Below are 24809 nucleotides of genomic sequence, written 5' to 3' on the forward strand. Positions count from 1 at the left end.
CCCTGCAGGAGTCTGTGATACACAAGCCAGTGCAAATGTGGACTGAGCAGCTTTGCTGAGAACTATGTGCTCTCTGCACTGGATGAACTCAATCTGGGTGGGAAAAGTTGCATAACATATACAGACTTTTTTTTTTTTTTTTAAGTTTAGTTTAGTTTAGAGTTTATTTACAAAAAAAACAAAACAAAAAAAAACACAAATACAGATAATAATCAATTGAGGTTTGTAAAATGGGACTCCCCAGAAGCTACTGTAGCTTATGAATAGGGACCCAGTCACACAGCAAAACAAGTATAAATTACACATATAATACATATACATACAGTATAATAACCTTATAACCTAAATAAGAAAAAACACACAATAAAACCCTGAGATTTCCTAGATACAAATATATTCTTATAAACAATTATTAACAATAAAAAAATATTTAAATGTTTTGTGACACAGTCATCCATCCATCCATCCATCCATCCATCCATCCATCCATCCATCCATCCATCCATCCATCCATCCATCCATCCATCCATCACTTTTCAGGTTGAGTCGTCCTCTGAGCCTCCACCTGAGTGTACCAGTATGAAATACTGCCGTTAGAGGCAGTACTCGAGTTGTAAAAAAAAATCAGGGGGGATGGTGGATTTTCTCATATGGGGACAGATAATTTGTGCTGATTACAAATAATATAATATATTACAAATAATAGCACTGACCAAAACACCTGCAGAAATACTGCAGGAATGTCATAGCAGCAGTTAAATGCAGCCTTCTGTAAGCTTTAAATATCCACTGGGCTTACATCAAATACATCAAAACACAACAATAAAAAACAGTTTTCTGAACTTATCAATATGACTCTGTCCTTCACAGGATAAGTAAAATGGATCACTGCAAAAACTCAAATCTTAACAAGAATATTTGTCTTATTTCTAGTTAAAATGTCTCATTTTAGTAAAAAAATCTCATTACACTTAAAACAAGACTCATCACAATTTTCACCTGTTTCAAGTAGATTTTCACTTGGAAGTGGAAGAAGATCTTGTCCCACTGGCAGATTTTCCTACTTATTTCAAGTGAAAATTTACTTGAAACAGGTGAAAATTGTCAAATAAGTTATTTTTCTGGTGATGACTCTAAATGTTGAAATAGCAGTAAAACCACATTCATTGATGAAATGACATAAGGGATGGAAAGGGGGGATGGCAGTTTTACAGGGGGGATGATTTTGACCGTTTTTATTTCAGGGGGGGATGCCATCCCCCCTCATCCCCCCTCAACTCCAGTACTGGTGGCGCTCAAGCTGTGGTTGTCTCAGGCCAGCAGTTAAATATAATCTCTCCCGTGTGTCCGGGTCGTCCTCTGAGCCTCCACCTGAGTGTACCAGTATGAAATACTGCCGTTAGAGGCTTCCAGGAGGAATCCTCACCTGAGGTTCCCTCAGCTGGCTCCTCTCAGCGCGGAGCAGCTCAGCTGACCGACTTCTCTCCCGACATCTGAGGGAGAGTCCAGCTACTCAACAGAGGAAACTGTTTCACCTGCTCGTATCTGCGATCCTGTTCTTTAGGTCACTTCCCAAAGTTTGTCACTACACAGCTGAGTCCATCTCCCACTCCCACACTTCAGTCACTAGTGATCTCTCTCTCACGATAATGACACTCCTCCTCCGCCTATGAAGCACAGGGCAGGCAGATGTGCTGATTCCAATCTCTGCTACTTCACCTAATTGCTATGAATATACTTTGTTTGTTGCAGTGCTTTTAAAAGGTTTATTTGAAAATGTTTAAAATGTCTGATATCGTGAATAACTCAGTGTGAAAAGGAAGGTCTGTTCTCCAAAGGTCATTGATGAAGCTCTTCATGTAAATGAGCAAAAATGCTCTTTTTATGTTGATTATTTGAACATTTCTAAATAACAAAGGACTCCCCCCTATAATAAAAAACTTCCTATCTAATGTAGATAGTTCAACGTGGGGCGTTTCCAAAGCGATCAGGTTTGCTTTCATGAGCAAACGTCCCAGTAAAACCGCACACATCATTTCTAATACTATGGTTTACAAGTAAATCAAATAATCCAGTTCTCACCAGGTCTCAGCAAATGCAGCCCCAGGTCAAAAGCAACACATGACATAATACACCACGACCAGTTATCCTCTTCTTGTGTTTGTTATCAACTCATGCATCATTTTCGAGGAGTGTTGGAGCCCTCTTCTTTATACTGTTGCATCACTTCACTGAGCACAGCTCTCTTATGGCCCTTTTCCACTAGTACCTACTCAGCTCGCTTCTACCCACCACGCCCCGTCTTGCGCTTTTCCACTACGGGCCGAGGCAGGTGGAGCCGTGCCAAGGAGATACTTTTTCTGTACCGAGGCTGCTGAGGTTCTAAGTGTGTTGAGTCGGCACAATATCTGACGTCACCACCCTCCATGCCAGTGATTGGTCGGGGGGCGGGGCCGTCAGACGTTTGAATCAGGAAGCTGGAATCAGCGCGAGAGCGACTCTCGGCTCGCAGCGATTTTATTATACAGCGCAAACGTCTGTTTGGTGATCCAACTCTGAGGTGCAGATGTTCATAAACCTGGTGGCTGAGGAGAGAATTAAAAAAGGGATGTAGACGGGTGATAAGGAACGATCAGATCCACAGGAACTCTCCGTTTTTGCATAGTTATGCGGAAAATCCCAGAAAGCACACAATACACTGAATGTTAAAAGTTTGTTGTTTTTTGGGTGTAATTGATGTCAAGACACCCAACAAAGCACAAAAAATCAAGAAAAATGTGTTTTTCATGTCACAATCCCTTTAAGCTGATGAACAAGCTCAAATCATCGCTAATCTACGGTGGCAAAACACCTTCACCTTGGTCTTGTTTGTACAAAGGACGTCGTCCCAGAAGTTGTGTGGTTTGATCACATCTAACTTTGCCAGCCTGAGATGGACTTGTGTGTTCTGTTCAGAGAGAAGAGACTGGGCCTGTAGAGACTCAGAAGTCTTGGCTTGGACTTACTGGGACATCCATTTGTCAATCGTATAATCACATCCCAGATTGATGGACAGTGACAGCTGCTTCCTCCAGATTATTTCTGATGTCTATACTCTTTGGCATTTGTGTTAAAACACACCCGTTTCCTCAAAACCAGTACATTTCAAAAACCACTACTTTTAAAGAGATGTTCCACATTTTTTGGACCAGGTGCCTTTGAGAACCAGTACATGATTACTACCTACACCTAACTCCTGTTAGATATGCTGCATGTACACCTGAGGCTGTATTTACCACGTTTTACCGCCTGGTTTTTGCATTGAAACCTGAAAACTGTAAGACTAGAGGGTCCTTAAACTGGTTTTAGTCGCCCATTGTTCCTCATTCTGCTCACTTAGTTATTCACAGTAGCATACAGGACTGTCTCAGAAAATTAGAATATTGTGATTTTCTGTAATGCAATTACAAAAACAAAAATGTCATACATTCTGGATTCATTACAAATCAACTGAAATATTGCAAGCCTTTTATTATTTTAATATTGCTGATTATGGCTTACAGTTTAAGATTAAGATTCCCAGAATATTAAATTTTTTTGAGATAGGATATTTGAGTTTTCTTAAGCTGTAAGAAATGATCAGCAATATTAAAATAATAAAAGGCTTGCAATATTTCAGTTGATTTGTAATGAATCCAGAATGTATGACACTTTTGTTTTTTTTAATTGCATTACAGAAAATAAAGAACTTTATCACAATATTCTAATTTTCTGAGACAGTCCTGTACATGTTAATAGTGCTAAATGCGAGTTGGGAGGTGAGACGCTTTCTTTTATCTGCAGACTGAGTTGAACGGTCCTTCTCAAATGAGGCATACGTGTTTCTGAAGTTGACTGTAACATTTTGATACTCCTGCTGGTGTAAAAGTTGAGAAAAGTTTTTGATGAGTACACTGGAGGTGTTTAAAGATCAGGTGCTAACATCAAATAAAGAACATTTCAGTAATAGAGCCTCTGGTGTTTATTTTTGTTGTTGATGTACTGAGACTGCTTGGTTGGTTGCACCCTGCTTGCCCTCGTGGAGATTCTAGTGCAGCGGTCTGCAACCCAAAATGTTGAAAGAGCCATATTGGACCAAGAAGTCGAGATGTTGAGTAAAAAGTCGAAATGTCAAGATTAATGTTGAAGTACAATCTTGAGAAAAAAGTCGAAATGTCCAGAAAAAAGTCGAAATGTTGAGAAAAAAGTCAAAATGTCGAGATTAAAAAGGAAAGGAAAAAGGAAAAAAAGGAAAAAAGAGAAGAAAAAAAGAAAAAAAAAAGGTCAAACATTTTTGAAAAAACTCCAGGGAGCCATTAGGGCGGCGATAAGGAGCCGCATGCTGCTCTAGAGCCGCGGGTTGCTGACCCCTGTTCTAGTGGCACAAAAGCAAAGTCCACACTACTGCAATTTTGTTTTAAAACAAAACTGATCCACGTCTGCATTAACTCCACGTTGGAAAAGATCTCCTTCACTTCACCACCATGAATGCATGATAAAACCTTGCCCTGAGCATGTAGGTAGCTGGAGTGTGAGAAACAAATAATGTAGCTGTATTCAGATGTATACAGATATTGAGGACGACAGATTTAGCATTGCTTGCTGCTGTTTCCATCTCGTTGCTCATCTGTGTTTTTATCTTCTGATAATGGTAAATGGCTTACACTTATAAAGTGCTTTCCAGCTGTACTCCTACATCCCCAAAGCGCTTTACACTGCAGACATTCACCCACACACGCACACATTCACACACCGGTTGTCGGCGGAGCTGCCATACACAACGGCGCTGGCCTGACAACCGGGAGCAACCGGGGGATTCAGTGTCTTGCCCAAGGACACTTTGGTGGACACAGGCGGAACTAGGGTTCGAACCACTGACCTTCAGGTTCATGGGTGAACGCTCTAACAACTGAGCCACCTTCCCCATAATAGAAGATAATATATGTTTGGTGTTCAGGAAAGGACTGCAGTGACCCAGAAGAGAAATATAACAAAGTGAATGACATGAAGAGTGTGGAACCGAATTAGTCTGCTTTTGTCTGTCTGCATTAGACTCCAACAGTTTCAACATACAGTTTACAAATAGAAATGTGGTGAACCCCAAAAAAAACAAAAAAAACACAAAAAAAACCTTGTTTTTGGGGTTCAAACTGAACAGGGTAATGCCAGGAATGACCAAAAGAAAGACTTTACATTTGAAAATGTACCTTTGCTAGAGTAGAAATTGCCAAAGACCCAATATCAGTCCACGTTTCGCTGACAACAGTCACAGATGAGAGAATAATCTGAAAGTTATGAAGTTTTCAAAACAGAAACTTTGTGGGACACCAGAGATATACAATATGGAAAACTGTTGGAACCACAAAGCACCAAATGTCAACTCCAGTGTACGTCTGCCACCAGTTACTTCATGTTACTACATCTCACCTGCTAATTTTAGGCGTAGATTCCTGGAAGTCATTATACCTGAGCGGTTTTACCAAGACCTTTTAGCCGTTAACTGTTGGTGGCAGCTTAATGCAAGATTGCATTTATTTGTGCCGCAGTTTTCACTCTTAACACAGTGAGACCTGAAGCTACTAATACCGGATTTTACTTCTCACCATTGTCTAACAATGAATAATGTTCCATGCACTAAAACTTTCTGACTAAATGGATGGTTTTCAAATTACATCTGGTTGTAAAATAATAACTGGGAAATTGCACGAGAAGCTGAGGGACAAAAAAATGGACGTGTGTGTGTTAACCTCGTTTCGAAACCTTTGTACAAACAATTTACCGGTAATTTGCACTGGAAAATGTCCAGTTCCAGATGTGGGGTCTCCACCGACGTTAGACGTCATACAGAGTTTGGACAATGGTTGGGGGAGTATTGGTGGGAGTGGGTGAATGAGATACTAGAAACTCGTACACCATCTGACTGGTTTGAATGACAGCCAAACCCCAGTGGGGAACCTGCTGGACGGAGATAGAAGCTTAACGCACTTATCTCCCCCCACCACTGCCCACAAACCTACGCCCCCCAGCCCCCACTGCAGCCCCCGTGGGAGGACAAGGCCGGAAGTGGGAGGCATTTACATCAAATACCAGTTACACATCTTTCTCTGCACTGGGTTTACTAAAAAAATTTTAAAAAATGATTAAAAACATTATGAAAAAAGAGAGTCTTCCAAAATAGTAAAGAATAATTGTTACACAAGTAAATAAAAAGTTTAAACTACTTATAAGCATTCCGAAAAAATTGACAACAGACGAAAGATTTAAAACAATGAATAAATATAGCACACACAGAATAAATCAGAAGCAGGCTCTCTCCAGGCAGTCTGTTCTGTTTTTTGTGTCAAACATCCAGCAGGTTGGTTTTGGCCAAATTTAGCCGTTATCAGCTACTACATCGTGACTGTGCAGTTTACCAGGGAGAGCGCTGGACCTATCAGGCCCCGCAGTCGCTGCATGCCAGAAACTGACAGATGAGACCGCAAAAGGGCCAGCTGCAAGAAGACCACGGAGAAGAGGCATCGTTCCCAGCGTGACCTCGGCTCACCCACTCTCAGCACCCTCTAAGCTCGCGTTATCGTATGTGCCTGGTGTCACAACGGCTCGCGTGGAGGAAGTACAAAAATAAAGAAAGAGGAAGTACATGAGGAGGTGGAGGGCCTGGTGGAGTGAACACAACGACTTGAAGGCTGCCAGGGAGGATGGATGAAAGAAACAGAGCAATCTTTTTGTTTTTTGTGCTTTTTGTAGTGTTGGGTGAGAATATCATCTTCCATCCCATCCTTTAGATCTACTTAATATTGTGTAATATATGTTTGTAACCATGATAATCAGAGACCACAGGAAGTATGTGTGGAGTGATGACGTTCTTGTCCTCTCAGGTAAGCCAGCAGCGAACCAACCTCTGCTGGACGTCTGTGCAACCTGCCACACTGACGCCACGTGTGAGGAAAAGACGGACGGCTCTGGCAAAGTGTGCAACTGCAAGTACGGCTTTGTTGGGAATGGGAGGACCTTCTGTCAAGGTAGGAAATCACACTTTTTGTGTGAGTTTTTAATTTATAATCTGAACCGTGATGATGGTACAGCTTAATCTGGATTTACGGTTACGTAAAGAACTGCACTAAAGATGCTGGAAGGCATTCATCTGTTTTGATTACAGATTGCCCATCAGTGTGTTCATCAGAGGTGGGTAGTAACGAGTTACATTTACTCCGTTACATTTACTTGAGTAAGTTTTGGGAAATGTTGTACTTTTAGGAGTAGTTTTGAATCACTATACTTTTTACTTTTACTTGAGTAGATTTGTGAAGAAGAAACTGTTACTCTTACTCCGCTACATTAGGCTACGTTGAGCTGTTACTTTTCTTTTATCCCTTTTATCCGCGTACGCGTCAATCTCATGACATCACTGGGTGATTCTTTGGGAAAATGTTTTGTTTTTGCATGTTTTGTCACATTTATGAGTTTCTATGAGTTCATGGGCTTGTTCTAGTTCTACCTGGTTAAAAAAGAAAAGTACAAAGGCTTGACATTTTGTGCTACTTGTGCTTAATTTATTTTTTTATTCTGTTATTATTTTATTTATTTTATTATTTATTAAAGTACTTGAATTTACTTCAAGATTATTTTAATTTAAGATATTTTTTATTTTTTAATTTATTTTATTATTTTATTGATTTAATTTGCCTGAAGATGATTATTTTGTACTTTTGTCTGTTTGAATGGTTGTGTTAAAAAAATAAATCAGACGTTACTCAACAGTTACTCAGTACTTGAGTAGTTTTTTCACCAAGTACTTTTTTACTTTTACTCAAGTAATTATTTAGATGACTACTTTTTACTTCTACTTGAGTCATATTATTCTGAAGTAACAGTACTTTTACTTGAGTACAATTTTTGGCTACTCTACCCACCTCTGGTGTTCATACCATTTAGTACTCTAAACCTAAACAACAGATCAAAGGTAAAAGTGTGAGGAGAAGGCCTCATTGTGATGAGCCAGAAAATCCTGACTCAAGTCTCAGATTTACGTAGTTTTTCAATGGATTTACAGTATTTCTTGATTTGTTTTTTAAATGAAAGAAAAAAAACGAGAAGAACAAAAAAGCTGAAACATGGTCACAAAAACGTAGAATAAACTTCAAGATCTGCTACAAATCATTGTGTTCGGCATCAAGTGGCACACAAATCGAAAGACAGCGCAACATTTAAAGCAGAGTCAAGACTTTAACCTGTTACCAGGAGGCTCATTAAAACCAGGGATCATTTACCCAGGAACCTAAAAGCCTCCAGTAAAATACTGTGGCGATGTTTCCAAATGATCTCTTTCACGGCGGTTATTTAGACCTGTTGTCACGTCCACTGTTCTTCCCAGACAAAGACGAATGCCAGATAGGATCCAGTAAGATCTGTGGGCAACACACCACCTGCCACAACACGTATGGCAGCTACTACTGCACGTGCCTGGCTGGATACAGCCCCTCCAACAACCTGGACGTCTTCATCCCCAACGATGGGACCCACTGTCAGGGTGAGCTCAAGCCGGACCGGGCTTAAAAAAAGTCACGAATGCGACATCACAATGTAAAACAAGAATTTACAGCATATGCATTATGTAAAGTCATTTCTCAACTGTGTAATATGGTTTAATTGGTGTTATAATTCAACCCCCCTCTTATATCATATACCTGCTGTACACACTGCAAGGGGGAAAGAAATTGGTCTTGTTTTCCATAAGTACAAAACTTCCTGGACAAGAAACCTACGAACTCAGAACTCTTGTCAAGATGCCTTAATGTTGATGTTGCAGACATCGATGAGTGCCGGGTCGCGGGGCAGTGTGGAGAGGGGGGCGAGTGCAGGAACCTCGACGGCAGCTTCGACTGCAGCTGCCAGGAAGGATACCGAGTCCACAACGGAGCCCAGCCCTTTCACCCACCGACAGACCACGCTTTGTGCAAAGGTACGTGCCTCCTAAGACCCATCTGTAGGTATAATCCATGTTGTAGTAGTAAAAATACAGGGGGGGGGGGTTCAAATTCTGAACATATTTTATGTTCAAGTTGAAAAAACCTGGAATTAATTTCAGAGGGGTTGAGTTAAAGGAGACAAATGTGGTGAAAAAGAGCACAAATGCGAGTGCTTCAGGCTGACTGAGGCAGCACAGTCCTGAACGTCCATCATTCTGTGAGCGGGTCAGATTTGCTCCGGCGACGTCACAGACCCACACCCCCCAGGTTTATCCCAGTCCAGATTCAAGTGGGTGACCCCCCACTAGAACCAGCTGCTGTGAACATAGCTTTAAAAACATGCTGAAAAAGGTCATGTTGTATTATTTTATCAAGACCTAAGGAAAGAGGGCAACGACATGTCTCCTTAAAGTTCTGGGGTCCGTTTCACAAAGCAGGTTTAGTGAAAACTCGGAGTCTGTTAACCCTGAAATGAGGGAAACTCTGAGTTTTCCGTTTCACAAAGGGAGGTAACTCAAACCAGAGAAAGAGGAGTAACTCTAGCCTGTGAGGTAACTTAAGCTCTCGGTCAGTTACCGTAGTAACAGACTCTCTGAACCTAACCTGGTCAGGACCAGGTTTATATCGTGAAACCTGGAGTTTCTCTGCGTCTCCGCGCTCTTTCAGAGCCACACGCACATTTGATTTCCTCATTCATTCAGTCAGCAGTTTTTGGCGAGTTTTGGCGAAGTTCTGCCGTCTGTCATTAAAAACAGAGTCAGAATAAATATTAGAAGTCCATTGTCACGAACACGGCATGTCTTTTTGATAAAGACACAATTGATGAAGGTGCAGCATTAATGAGCAGAGAATTAAATATTCGTCGGGAGATGGTTATCAGACCGCGTAATACATGTATAATACAGTACATAGTCTCATTACAGGCAAAGCAATATATGTTAATCCTTTATTTGTTATAATTTTGATGATTGAATTGTTTATTGATTTCATAATATATATTCCATTTTTTTTAGATTTTTATCTGGGGTTTCATAAACTGTGAGCCATAATCACCAAAATTATAATAAATAAAAGCTTGAAATATCTCACTTTGTATGTAGTGGGAAATAATATTTGTTTCACTTTAAGTTGAATTTACTACGAATGAAGTTTTGCAATATATTCAAATTTTCCGACCTTCACCTGTATATTATTACATAAATAAATAAGAGCATAATATGTGTCTGTATTGGTTCAATACGGAACGTAACTTTTTATTCCCAATTACGGTGTGTGGCAATTACAATGTGTTTTTTTTCCGAAATATGCTCTTATACTCGCCATACGCACGTATTAACATTTCTAACTCCAGTGGCGTGAAGTATGTGGATCTTCAGATGCAAACTAATGTTTCCTCAAAGGGATTTTGTAAATTGAAATATTAAATTAAGTTAAAAAAAAAAAAAAAAGTATGTGGATCTTTTGTTGTCGCCGGTTGCCATGGTGACTCCTTGTATCGGGGCTCCATTGATGCTGGCTTTTTATAGTTGTGGAGCACGCGCTTAACTCCAGGTGAAACTACTTAGAGTTGAGTAAATGAACTCTAAACCGCTGTTCTGGAACCGAAAATTCAGAGTTTCCGATCTCAGAGTAGATCAACTAAGAGTTCAGGATTAGACTCAGAGTTTGTTGAACCTGCTTTGTGAAACGGACCCCAGTTCATGTCATTTAATCTTTCTGTATAATGTTGCCGGCTATTATCTGGAAATCCATGAAACGTCCGTCCTCAGTTTGAGACCAGTACAGTTGGCTATTCAGTGAAAAGTTGCACTAAAGTCTCCTGTGCTCCTGTCCCTCTCAGTGGTGGACTGTGGCGCCCCCGCAGCAGTGGAGGACACGGTGCAAGTGTCCCTCACAGGAACCACATATGGCAGCGTGGCCACGTTTGTCTGTGATGAAGGCTTCGTGTGGAGGAGGGGACACAACAGCTCAGTGTGTGCAGCAAATGGACTGTGGAGAGGACTCACCCTGGTCTGTGAAGGTAACTTATAAAATGCTGCTGTTTTCACTAAAGAAAGGCTCGGTACACCTGCTGGTAGCGGCTTGTGTCATTTAATGGGCTAAAAACAATTCTAACAACTAACTGGTGAAGATGAGTGGAACGTTTTTTGACTAAAGTAGTTGACTTGTCAGGAGGAGAGTAAACTGCTTAGAATAAAGTGAATACAGCATCTGATAATTGTTGGGTAAATGAAAAAGTCTATAAATCAATGTTCATGTTGCCCTGTACTCATAATTGTTTGTGAACCTAAATTATCATTGCCACTTTATTTTATAGCTACAAGCAGAGGTGTCAAGTAACGAAGTACAAATACTTTGTTACCTTACTTAAGTAGAAATTTTGGTTATCTATACTTCACTGGAGTAATTATTTTTCAGACGACTTTTTACTTTTACTCCTTACATTTTCACGCAATTATCTGTACTTTTTACTCCTTACATTTTAAAAACAGCCTCGTTACTCTATTTCATTTCGGCCTTTAAAAAAAACTATCCAGTTAAATTGCTCCATCCGGATAGAGTGAATTTGGTTGTGGTTGTTTCAGATGTTCTTGTCCAGTTTTGTTCTTACATCCGTTCCCTCAGATTCCTGCAACTAAACTTGGATGTACATTCCAATAAAGGTTAGGATAAATGATAACATGCCTCTGAAGTTTGACTTTTTGCACCATTACAATACTTATAGGCAACTAGTCATCATATCTCCTGCTCTCTGAAACACATGTTAATGCTCAATAGTACACATATATGGTTCTTTAATATATTTACATTATACTAAGATGCATTCATTTACAATGGCTTTTGTCCTTAATGGCTTTTTTCCCCCTTACATTACTTTTACTTTTATACTTTAAGTAGTTTTGAAACCAGTACTTTTATACTTTTACTTGAGTAAAAAACTTGAGTTGATACTTCAACTTCTACATGAGTATTTTTAAACTCTAGTATCTACACTTCTACCTGAGTAATGAATGTGAATACTTTTGACACCTCTGGCTACAAGTAAGAGTTGCATTTCACACAGGATATAACTTAAAAAGGTTTAAAGGGAGTTGAGCACAAAGGTGTAACTGATTGTAATCGTGTTTGCAAAGATAACATCTCTGTTGCTGCAGCTGCAGGAGCTGATGTCAGATCAGCTCCCCGTCCTTGGATGGGCTGTGAGCAAACGTGCACAGATATGGAGTCATCTTGTTTTGCTCTGACTACTACAGTACATGCATCCGTTTGTAAATTGATTCACATTACATGTTTGTGGTGCATGTTATTTCCTGTAGAGGTCTCGTGTGGAGATCCCCCTTTACTTGAATCCACTGAGCAGGTGTGGAACAATAAATCAACGTTTGGCAGCACTGTGCACTATATCTGTAAAGAGGGATTTCATAAAAAAGGAGGACATAACGTGTCCGCCTGTAATGAAAACGGTGAATGGACACCCACGACTCTGTCATGCCAAGGTAATTCATTTATTTCATGAATTGAATGAAATTGCTGTCCTTAAACATGTCTGAAAGGTCCGAACCGGCTTTCTGTCGAACGCTGAATAGCTGTCATTTATTCATGTGAACCAGGCAGGTGTTATCACCTGCTTTGAGAGTCGTCACAGCATGATCACTGTCCTGAGGAGAAAAAACTGGGATGTTATTTGAAGGGGTTTAATCTGGAATAGAATGGCAGACGCAGTAAAGGCACAGTAAAACTATTTTTCTGATTAGGATGAAGTCTTATCGATACTCACATCAACAACAACCAAAATTCAACTTCTTATGTATTTTACCAGTTGCATCAACTATAAGCCATGGCTGTTTCTATTTGATCACAACTGTGCTTTTTCAAATGTTTACAGTTAATAAACGATATATTGCATATTATGTGATTGAAATGTACCGTATTTTCTGGATTATAAGCCGCTACTTTTTTCATAGGTTTTCAACCATGCGGCTTATACAAAGGTGCGGCTATTCTGTGGATTTTTCTTCCACCACTCGGGGCGCTCTAACCGGAATTAGAATCAAAACTAAGACAAAATAAATGCAAAGAAGAATATGCTACTTATTCTTTAGCAGATAGAAGTAGGTAGAAACAGATTTCAAACAGATAAATAGATAAATAAATACCGGTTATTTTCTCTTGGTTCTGTCCCGTTTTAATCAGCAAAGTTGCTGCCGTGTTAAAAGACGCTGTTAGGAAAGGATCTATTTAGGTACAAACATGTACATCATTTACAGTTCAAAATCCTTCTGTACATGTAGTAAATATCTAATCTAACAACATAAATATCTGCAGCTTGCATATCTTTTTTTTTTTAAATAGAGCGGATGAGGCTTGTATATGTTTTTTTAATTCTTTTCTTAAAAATAGAGCGGGTGCGGCTTATATGCAGGTGCAGCTTATAGTCCAGAAAATCCTATTTTTTGACATACTAAGCCACATTGTCATATTTCCTGTCTCAGAGATATTATGTGGAGATCCTCCCCTTGTTCTCCACACCGGACAAAGGTGGAACGGGAGCTCCAAGCCTGGAAGCACGGCCACTTATTATTGTGAAACGGGATTTTATCAAAGTGAAGGAAATAACATATCAGTGTGCACAAGTAATGGTTACTGGACAAAGCCTGACATGATGTGCAAAGGTGACGCCTTCCTCAGCAATGCTGTCATGTTGGTCCTTCTGATGCTGATCACAGATGAATAACTGCTTTCCCCCCCTCCACTCTGTTAAATGATGTAACTGTGTAGCGGTTGACTGTGGTGAGCCCCTACACATCCCTCACTCAGTCATGCTGTGGAGTAAAATCTCCACCGTGGGCTCTCGGGTTGTTTATAAGTGTGAGCACGGATATGTCGGTGTTGGGGATGGACATGTGTCCGTCTGTACCGCCGGCGGCGTGTGGGAAGCAACGTCTCTGTCCTGTCAAGGTGATGATTATGTTCCTCTTTATGTAAGTGTAATGAGTTACTGTACTGAGTTACCTTCCACCTTAAACTGTTGAGAACGATCTTAAGGCCAAATCCCAATACTCCCCCTACTTTCTTTCACTAGCCCTACTTTCTTTCACTAGCCCTACTTTCTATCACTACCCCTAAAAAAGAAGGGACAGATTTTAGGCCACTTGAAATCTTCCCAGGGCCCAGTCCCAATACTCCCACTACTCCTACTTTCAGCACCACCACTAAGATCAGCAAGCTGAGAGCCAAAAGCTGTTTTAATTTCAGCTGTAGCGCTGTTAATATGTCACTTTATTAAGTTTTAATATTTTTTCAGGCGTAAAAGTAACCGTTAAGATCCCCAGCCTGGGCTTAGTTTATCCAAATAACGCCTGTTAAGAAATTTGACCCGATGTTTTCGGAGATGAGAAGAGCCGCAGGCCCCGGGGAGCAGCAGCAGCCGGAGTACAGACGTGATCGCCAGGTCAACCTGCGCCGTCGTCCCGGGGGAGAAACCTGCAGCTCTGTTGAGAATTACTGCTGGCTGAAATAAATCATTTAGGAAGATAAATCTTGGTTTAATAGATGAAATCTAACAGTTGTAGCTACGCCTGTTAAGAAATTTGCTCAGAAAATGTAGAGATTTCTGCCTGCCTGCCGGGTGCGGAGCTGATTTATGGGTCTGCGTTAAATCGATGCAGAGCCTACGGCGTAAGGTACGGCGTACGGCGCGCGTCGACGCGTAACACCGACACAGAGCCTACGGCGTAGGTTACGTACGTAGGCTACGCCGTAGGCTCTGCGTTGGTGTAACGGGGAACCTTAAATCAGCTTTATTCTGGCGAGGTTTGAAAAAGACTTATGAAAGTAAAATATATATTTGTCGCTAGAATTTTTTTTTTTATTCAGTCCGCAAATGACAACGAAAAGCATTCTGGGAAATTGTTCTGTCCCTAGATCAGCTAGTGAGGAATCCCTACATCCGTAGGGATAGATTCATAGCCACTACACTACTTTTCTTCACTACCCCTATGTGAAAAGAGGAATTGGGACACCACTACCCTCACGGGAACGCGCAAAATTTAGGGGTAGTGCTGAAAACGAGGGGTAGTGATAGTATTGGGACAGGGCCTAAATCTCATTTCAGAGCATGTGCATTGTGTCAGTATCTCACTTGTGTTGATGTTGTCGAGACAAACACCCGATCAGTGGCGCTCTGCAATGACTCGCTGTCTTTTTGTTGTAGAAATCAATTGTTGGGAGCCTCCTTTAAAACGACACGCTCACGCGCAGTGGGATGGCATTTCACACGTTGGTAGTGTGGTGCAATACCAGTGTGAGGAAGGATATTACACCAGAGGCCTCACAAACCACGCACTGTGTGAAGAAAACGGACTGTGGGAGGATATTGATCTATGGTGTGAAGGTGCAAAGTTTTATGACAAAAAGTGAAAGTTCATATGTTATAATGTTAATAGCCACTTAAGTATCATCTGTTTACCGGAAACTGCTGTGTAGACATTTATATTTTGCAACAGAGAAACATAATACTTATACAAAACATACTGTAACAAGAGATTGACAAATCATGTCTTTCTTCCTGCTCTTCTTGAGGATTGCACGACACCTTTTCTGTGTTGTATCTTTCTTTTTAATTGAATTGTTTTGCACCAGGTGTTTGCTAATTTATGTCTGTATGCAGAAATACGCTGCGGTCCCCCACTATATCTCCCCAACACTAACCTCCTGTGGGACCGTAGGAGCACGCGTGGCAGCGTGGCGCTGTATGAGTGTATGGATGGATTTTATCAGGAGAGTGGAAATAATTTTTCAACATGTTCACTATCAGGAGAGTGGGGGGAAGTATCTTTAAAGTGCAAAGGTAGAGTAATAGTCTCTGTGTATACATGTGTCATTATCTGTCATGTTGAGCATGTAACTGGCATGTTTCTCCTCCTGGATTATCTAACCGTGCATGTTCTGTTGTGATTTTGGGTGCTATGAAGCTGCATGTGATTTTACTTTCCTCCACAATGGCTTGCAATGATCTCTGGGAATCAACACAATGTCAGACGTGGGTGTCAAATGTGTGTTCGTTCTGCACTCAAATGGGGTTTCCATAATTTTCTAATAACATGCTGATTGTTGATTGCAAGTGTTTCATCTCCCTTGGGTGAATGCGGACGGGCTGAGTTTTATTATGTAACTTTGAGTCAGTCTGTCATTCAATGCTCCCGTTTTTTCCAGCTAAATGTGGGCCGATTCCCTTCCTCGCTAACTCCGAGGTAGTGTGGCATAACAGAAGTGTAGTGATCCACCGGTGCATGGCCGGATATCACAGCTGGAGGGGCAGCAACGCGTCGCTGTGCAACAGTTCTGGGGTTTGGGAAACGGCTACTCTGAGATGCGTAGGTGAGTATCAACATAGCAGGTAAAGATACAGCTAGGGTTGCCACCTTTCAGAAATAGAAATAAGGGACGCCCCGATTTCAGCAGCGCAGATGCCAAAAAAAGGGACATCCCCAAAACTTCTAAACTGCATAGAAATATATATATATATATATATATATATATATATATATATATATATATATATATATATATATATATATATATATATATATATATATATATATATTTTATGCGACAAAAACAAAATCCTTTGATTTAAAGTTTAAAGTGCTTTAATAGCATTGAACTTGCATGACTGTACAGACAGCCAACCATACTAGCAACTGAAATAGCCTCCTATGCTATGTTTGTGTAAAAGTATGGTGTAATATATGGTGTATATAGTGTAAAAGTTAATTTATTTCAATACTTCAACTGAAAAGGTGAAACTAATATATTACATAGTCTCATTACAGGCAAAGCAATATATGTTAAACCTTTATTTGTTATAATTTTGATGATTGAATTGTTTATTGATTTCATAAAATATTCTAATTTTTTTAGATCTTTTATTTGGGGTTTTCATAAACTGTGAGCCATAATCACCAAAATTATAACAAATAAAGGCTTGAAATATCTCACTTTGAATGTAGTGGTAAATAATACATTTGTTTCACCTTAAGTTGAATTTACTACGAATAAAGTTTTGCAATATATTCAAATTTTCCGACCTTCACCTGTATATTATGACATCAATAAATAAGAGCATAATATGTGTCTGTATTGGTTCAATACGGAACACAACTTTTAATTCCCAATTACGTAACAATTCCGTATTTCAAGGGACGGGTGGCAACCCTAGATACAGCGTGTCAGTGGACAGTAATGTTTGGCTTGCTTTTTGAACATGTTCTTTTGAGCCTTTGCTAATGAGCACTATTATGGTAACGCTTCACTATTTTCCTTCAAACTCATACAGAAATCAAGCCACCTATCAATCACCTACTTATCCATTATGAACGCTGTTTACATTGGAAAGCAGAGAAATATGAGGAGGACACGGAGGATTATAAGGTCAGACTGAATATCAGCTGCTGTTTCCTGCTGCGGCTGTCAGGACTCTGCTGTCCTGACCGACATGTTGGATGTAATCGTTATAGGTCACTTACTCTGGATCCAGAGACTACCAGACACTCTTTCGTGACAAAGGGAAGCGTTTCCTGAGCTCCAAGGCTGATCAGCTGACGCTCTGCTTGAAGCTGCTTCCTGTCACAAACTACAGCATCACTATCACGGCGCTGTCCGCTAAATTCTCAGCCACCATCACCACCAACACCAGTTTACCAGGTATCAGTGAACCCCCAACTCTGCCGTGCTCCACCAGATTAACTTCTAGCATCAATAACATCAGATCTAATAGCTGCTCAACCATCTATTTTAATACCTGCTCAATACCTGTTGAGCATCATGGAGATTATGTTAGTACTCACATGATTACATAAAACTAGTTTTTCTCATCATCATACTGACATTCACTTTTATATACAGTATAATAACAGTGTGCATACATTTATAGTTCCTCCTGCACCAGTCGTCTACTACATGGAAGTTGAGACCCCGGCACCAACACTGCAGCTCCAAAGATCACCAAACACACTGGATCCACTGAGGTAACAATGATGTGTTTGAAATAAGACTGAAAAACATGTATATGTTACGATTAATGTAGAAAAACGGCTATTTTGCAAACTAGCTGGTCAATGTGCAAAATAACCGTCAGGGCGGCTAATGTAGAAAAATGGACACAAGGTACTTTTGTCAAGGTGGCAATACATTTTTAAGCTCATGGTGCGCGGACATCACATTTTTAATCATCTCTCCAGTCTCGATGCTCCAGTCAACCGTGGCATGCCCAGAGCCGGATTAACGCAAAGGCAAACTAGGCATGTGCCTAGGGCCCGACAGGGAGGGGGCCCAGACAGAGGGACAAAAAAAAAAAAAAAAAAAAAAAAAAAAAAAAAATTTGTCTGCACACATATTAATGGTTGATAACATGCCGGTAAAAACCTAAGGCATATATATATGTGCATTATTACTATATTTAGTATACATACATACATATATATATATATATATATATATATATATATATATATATATATATATATATATATATATATATATATATATATATATATATATATATATATATATATATATATATATATATATATACGCACAGGGCCGCTGCAAGGGATGTGCAAACCGTGCGACCGCACAGGGCCTCGCGCCCCAGGGGGCCTCGCGCCCCACGGACCTCGCGCCCCAAGGGGCCTGGCGCCCCAAGGGGCCTGGCGCCCCAAGGGGCCTGGAACTATGGGCCGTTTTTTTTTTCCCCCATTTTTTTTTTTTTTTTTCTCGTTTTTTTCGTTTTTTCCCTTATAAATATCAACAGTCACGTTCCATTACAGACCTAAATATGTACTAGTCTGTGCATATCAATAAATATATGTGCAATGATGACGCGTGTCTGTTGTTCAATACAACTGATCAGACCAAGCGCAGACACAAGCTGCTCTGATCCAGACGGGTGGAGGTGGAACAAACTGTAACACAATGTCGAGAGAACGAGACAGATTCAGGAAATTTCCATCAGGGGATGAAAAAAGAAAAAACTAAAGAAAATGGAAGAGTTTAATGCCTCTCTGAAAGGCACGTTTGATAAATTTGTTACAAAAATCACCGATCCGCCCGGGTCTCAAGCAGCCATGGGGCCCCGCGTCGAGGCAAGAGATGATGATGAGGCAAGGGAAGGTATCCAGTATTTTGCTAATTGGAGAGTTAAAATTGCGCATATAGACACCCGATCCGACCCGGAAAACCCAAAAATTTCGCTCGCTCACGCGCGAGGGCCCCCCTGGTCATTTCATACAGGGCCTCGCAAATCTCCCAAACGGCTCTGCATACGCATACACATACAGACATACATACTACAGCACACTTTGTCTTACTGCAAATTTTATTGGTCTTTGTAGATTTGACTTCTTATTTAACTATTCAATTTAATCAACACATTTAATTAAGATTTTCTGCAAAATGCTCACAATCGATAAGATAAGGATAATTCAATAGCATTTAATAGAGCGTTGTAATAACGTATAAATAATAAAAATCTAAAAATAGTCTGATAGACTGTTTAATATACAACACATGACTTATTTTGGAATGCAAAGAACCAACTTGACTATGACTTTGCTATGTAAAATGTGAATTAAGTTTTATTGGTAACTTTGGTAAGTTTAAGATTTCATAAATAACATCGATGGAGGGGGGCCCAAAAATCACAGTCTGCCTAGTGTAGTCCATTTATTTAATCCGGCTCTGGGCATGCCGTGGCAATTATAGCAATTATTCTGAGTCCAAATCCCATGCAGTATATTCCTAAATTGAGTATTCCAAAACGAATAATGCAAACTACAGATCACGTCATTGGCACCCCAGAATAGAGCTTTGCCACCGAGGTGGCAAAGCGCAGTGGAGTGCGCTCTGAATTTGGGCACATCACCTCTACCAACCTTATAGGTCTGGGAAATGTACTCGCAAATATCCAGTGTGACAGTCTTTGTGAGGAAAGATCTATTCCCACCTTCTCTTTGCACCTCCAAAACAGACAAACATGATGACATGAGGCCTCTCCTCCTCCTCCATTTGCACAAATTGATCAAACCAAAACAAACTAAGCAAACGTAATTCATTTGGTAGATAGAGTCCAGTTACTACAGAATAGCCTACAGTTCAGTTGAATGGATGAAATTCGCGCATCAAACCGGTCACTTACAGTCGCCAATCAGTGCAGTTGGTGCGTAACGCAGCTAATGGAAGAAGCCCATATGCTGCACATGCTTGTTGTTGGCAAGGCTATTTATGTCTGTTGAAGAAGCCTAACGTTACACTCCCCGAAAAAGTGTTGGGTCTGAAAATAGCCGTTTTTCTACATTAGCCGCCCTGACGATTATTTTGCACATTAGCCGGCTATTTTACACATTCACCGCCCTGCCACTATTTTACACATTCACCGTTTGGCCAGCTAATTTACACATTCACCGGCTAGTTTGCAAAATAGACGTTTTTCTACATTAACCGTAACATGTACACAATACAACATCAATAAACTATGGAATGCCCCTCTAAGCTTTCTAATAAACTCAACATACAGTGATTAAAACTCATGGACCTGGACAAAAGAAAGCTGATGAGTGAATATATGGAGATCAGGCTCCATCTTCTTCTTGCAAACACTAATTGTCAGACTCAGTTTTACAGAACCATGTGATGTTTGAAAAATGAGGTTATAGGACTTAATGAAATGTGTTTCATAACAGAAGGAGAAGAGTTACTGATAAGTTACTGATAGCGATAAGTGTTTGGTGATGCTAACATATTGCACTTTGTGTTCTTGACTTGGCAGTTTGTACCAGGTCTTTGTGCTTCCTGTGGAGGGAATCATGATGTTTGATTGTTCCTCTCCAAGAAGCTTAGACCCCTCAGTCAAAATAAAGTCCTCAGAAGAGTACATCACTGCCCAGCTCAGTGTCAGAAACATTGGAACACACATTAATTTTACCGTGGGGGACGGTTTTTTCTACGGGGGCTTTCATAATGCCCTGCTGGAGAGCGGCAAGAACTATTATATCATCCTACGAGCTGTCAGCCAGTGGAAAACGGTAAGTTGCAACCATTATGCATTTGAATGTTTGATCGATCTACATATATTTATAAACTACAGTACATTTTATCTGCACGTTGTCTCTCCAAGGACTCGAAAAGTTCCTGTGTCCTGTGGGCTAAAGTCACAGGTATTTCAAAACCAAGGGAGTGGCATTACCAAAACAATTTCAACATTCCGGCGTTACAACACAGAGTATTTCAAATTTAAAAAAGAAAAAAAAATGTATATAAATTGCAGAATGTGGAGTTATCACTTACTTACGGGGAACGTTTCCTCTTTCCAGGGACACCGTATGTACTGAGCATTTCATTAGTGTCGGCAGCTCTGTTAGTTGCAGTGGTCATCTTGGCTGCAGTGGGGGGATACAGTGTCATCTGGTAAGTAGACAAGGCCATATTTCACCACACCCTGTTAGGATTTTTTATTTTTGTGAGAAAAAAACACTAATCTGTAGCTACATTCACTAATAGTCTGAGGTTATTCTTGTATTTCAGTCACAAACTGATTGTGAGAAACTGAAAACAGATTTTTGTTTACTGTCATGTGGTTTTTGCCGTTACAAAATATGAAAGTTCAAATGTTGGTAAAGGTATTCTTAAGTTTATGTAAGGATATAATGCATTATACAAGCCTATACTGAGTATGTGTTTACAGTATTTTAAGTTACTCATATGACTTTTTTCTAATTTAATGACTGATTTTCTTTCCGTCTTCTTTTACAGGTGTATCAAGAAGATAAGATGAAGATGAGAGATCAGAAGTGTTATTGCTGGTGTTGAATCCTTATGCATATAAAAGTACTCTACCTTGTACATTGTGTAAATATTCATTCAATTATTTTAAAATAAAAAAGTAAAATTATAATAAACTTTTTCATCATTAGTGTGAGTATGTCTTTGCTCCTTTTCTATGTCGTTCGTTTTCTGTCCAGTTATTGAGACAATACTAAACCATGTATGTTCAAAACAGACTCAGACTCACTAAAGAGACAAAAACTTGCTCAGCTTATAACACTTTGGTCTGGGAGAGACCTCTGCACCACTGACCTAAAACAAAAAAAACAAAAACCCTCCATTTAATAATTCATCTGTAAAACCTTGTTAACTCATCCCCTGAGTCGTGAACCTGGTTGGTTCTGCGTTATTTATGCAACAAACTAGGCACGGCAAGTTTATTTGTAGTGCACGAGGCAATTCAAGCTTTACATAGTGGAAACATGAAAAGTAAAGTGGGAAAGACGAAGAGAGGGGAAAAAGATTTCAGCGTTCCTGCAGTTTTCTGGAAGTTTGTTTCAGATCTGTGGCGCATAGAAGCTGAATGCTGCTTCTCCCTTTTTGGTTCTGATTCTGGGGACACGGAGTAGACCTGAACCAGAAGACCAGAGTGGTCTGGATGGTTGCTATGGCAACAATAACTCTCTGATGTATTGTGGTCCTAAACCACTCAGTGATTTATAAACTAACAGAAGTATTTTAAAATCTATTCTATGAGGTACAGGGAACCAGTGTAAAGATCTCAGAACCGGAGTGATCTGGTCCACTTTCTGAGTTCTGGTGAGAACCTGGTAATTATCAGTTTGACTGCAGATAAACGCATGGATGAGGTTTCAAGGTCCTGCTGGGACATCAGTCCTTTGATCCTGGAGATCTTCAGGTGACAGAAAGCCGACTTTGTCTTATTGTATCTCTGAAGGTTCAGGTCTGAGTCCATGACTACATCCAGATTTTGGGCATTATCAGTGGATTCTAACTGTAACTAGGGATTCTCATATGTTTTGGTTTATGATACCCTCAAATAAATCGACCAACCTGCCATAGATTATAATTGCTCTTTAAACACCTCATAAACCCCATTTGCACTTACTTTTTTAAATGTCTTGGCACAGTTTTACAAAATACTGATTTGTCAGTGGCAGAATATTTACTGTCGATATTCTGACGAGCTTTTTCTTGCTGTGCAGATTTAAAGAGCCTCTAGGGACCTACAGGTTCTGCATCAATATACAATATTTAGGGAGAAATTTTAATTGAAAAAAATTTGCCAATAAAAATCTAAATGCAATAATTTTTGCTATAGCAAATTTGGAAGTTTATAACATTAAAATCTGAAATTCCGAGTTTTTCCCTTGTAAATTTATGGGTTTATAAAATCAGAAATTAGATAAATGTATTTTTCTTAAAATCTGCAGTTTCATAACGCCGGAAACCCTGAGTTTTTCCTGTAGTTTTACTGCCATACTATTTTTCACCTTCAAATTACCCAAATTCATAAGTTGTTATAACTCATTCACCCTTTCTACTAAATGTATAATGGCAGCAGTGATATTTTGACGGATAATCTTCACACAGAATCTTTACATCTTTACACAGAAAACACTTTCAATACAATTGAATAAGGACATTCTAATTCAGTCCAATTCTATTAATGCTCAGTCCAGATTGTTGTGATTTATCAGTTCATGAGTAGAGTCCTGATGCAAATTCCTTTAATGTCACTTCCTAAAAGAAAAATAAGAAAAGAAAAGAAAAAATAAAATAAAATTGAATAAATGGTCTGGAGCCCAAAAGGTTGCATTTATTTGAATTTAAATTGCGAATAAACCAATTAACCTGTTTTCCTTTTAAAGTGTAACAGAAAAAACGTGTCACCACGGATCATATTAAAGCATTCGATCTCTGTTTACAAGATAGACGCCCCCCAAAGAAATGTTGAATTGGACCCCTAAAAAGCTGGAGACACCACTGTTAACGCATTTTTAATTTTCCTGTAGGTGATCCATTGCTGGTTTGGGTAAAAGCTTCCAGGATCAATCATAATTTGGGTCCCTGAGCAAGGCCCTTACTGCTCCCCGGGCGCCGTGCTATTGCATTGCAGACCACTGCTACTAGTTCAACTAGAAAATGGTTAAATGCAGAGAAAGAATTTCCCCATTGTGGGATTACAAAGGGAAAATTTCTTCTTTACTAATAATTCTTGAAAATAACCAGAAACAGTTGAGAAAAAAGCGTGTTACTGATGAGCTCTAACCTCCCATCTATACAGGACCAGGAAACGGGCAGGTAGCATCTCTGCAGACCCCTCACACCCAGGACACAGTCTGTCTGAACTCCTCCCCTCTGGACGGCACTGCAGAGCACTGGACGCTAAAACCTCCCGAATAAGAGACAGTTTCTTCCTCCAAGCTGTTGTTCTGATGAACTCTCATCACTCATAGAGTCTCAGAGAATCAATCACTGTGCAATAATCAGAATCAGAATCAGAAAGAAGTTTATTGCCAAGTAGTTTAACACACACAAGGAATTTGTTGTGTTGATTGGTGCAATACAAAAGAACAAATAATATTAAAGGAAAATAATAATAATAATAATAATAATAATAATAATAATAATAATAATAATAATAATAATAATAATAATAATAATAATAATAAAAATAATAATAATAATAAAAATAATTGTGATGACTATTGCTACTCAAAAAGTCCCTAAGGGATTGCTTTACTGGACGCGTGAACTAAATACACATGACTTTTGTCACATTTTAACAGTGTTTATTCCAGTATAAAATCCAAAGAACGTGTGCATGGCTACACGGTCACAAACTGTGTGCTCATCCCGGTCTCAATCACCTGCAATAAATCTCACCTGCACCCGTGAGCTCACCTAAATTACCTCTTGCACCCATACACCACCTAGCATTCAACAAACGGCAACAACAAATAAACAGCAAACAAT

The 24809-nt window shown here is 39.7% G+C and overlaps 1 protein-coding gene across 3 annotated transcripts; it reads left to right on the forward strand.

Moving 5' to 3' along the window:
* The first annotated feature begins 6492 nt into the window (after nucleotides 1–6492).
* Nucleotides 6493–21928, forward strand: susd1 (sushi domain containing 1). Of its 3 annotated transcripts, XM_061730450.1 has the most exons (18): nucleotides 6493–6771; nucleotides 6897–7040; nucleotides 8393–8548; nucleotides 8828–8980; nucleotides 10828–11007; nucleotides 12305–12484; nucleotides 13481–13660; nucleotides 13767–13946; nucleotides 15202–15381; nucleotides 15658–15837; nucleotides 16203–16367; nucleotides 17326–17420; nucleotides 17507–17693; nucleotides 17923–18016; nucleotides 20815–21070; nucleotides 21163–21202; nucleotides 21359–21452; nucleotides 21798–21928. In XM_061730450.1, the coding sequence occupies exons 1-18, from the start codon at nucleotides 6717–6719 to the stop codon at nucleotides 21817–21819; spliced, it is 2541 nt and encodes an 846-aa protein (XP_061586434.1). In that variant the 5' UTR covers nucleotides 6493–6716; the 3' UTR covers nucleotides 21820–21928. The 3 variants fall into 3 exon arrangements, with proteins under 3 accessions (XP_061586434.1, XP_061586435.1, XP_061586437.1); XM_061730451.1 differs by lacking the exons at nucleotides 13481–13660; nucleotides 13767–13946; XM_061730453.1 differs by lacking the exons at nucleotides 12305–12484; nucleotides 13481–13660; nucleotides 13767–13946; nucleotides 15202–15381; nucleotides 15658–15837.
* Nucleotides 21929–24809: the final 2881 nt, after the last annotated feature.

This window comes from Cololabis saira, chromosome 9 (genome assembly GCF_033807715.1).
Source record: "Cololabis saira isolate AMF1-May2022 chromosome 9, fColSai1.1, whole genome shotgun sequence".
Classification (NCBI taxonomy): Eukaryota; Metazoa; Chordata; class Actinopteri; order Beloniformes; family Belonidae; genus Cololabis; species Cololabis saira.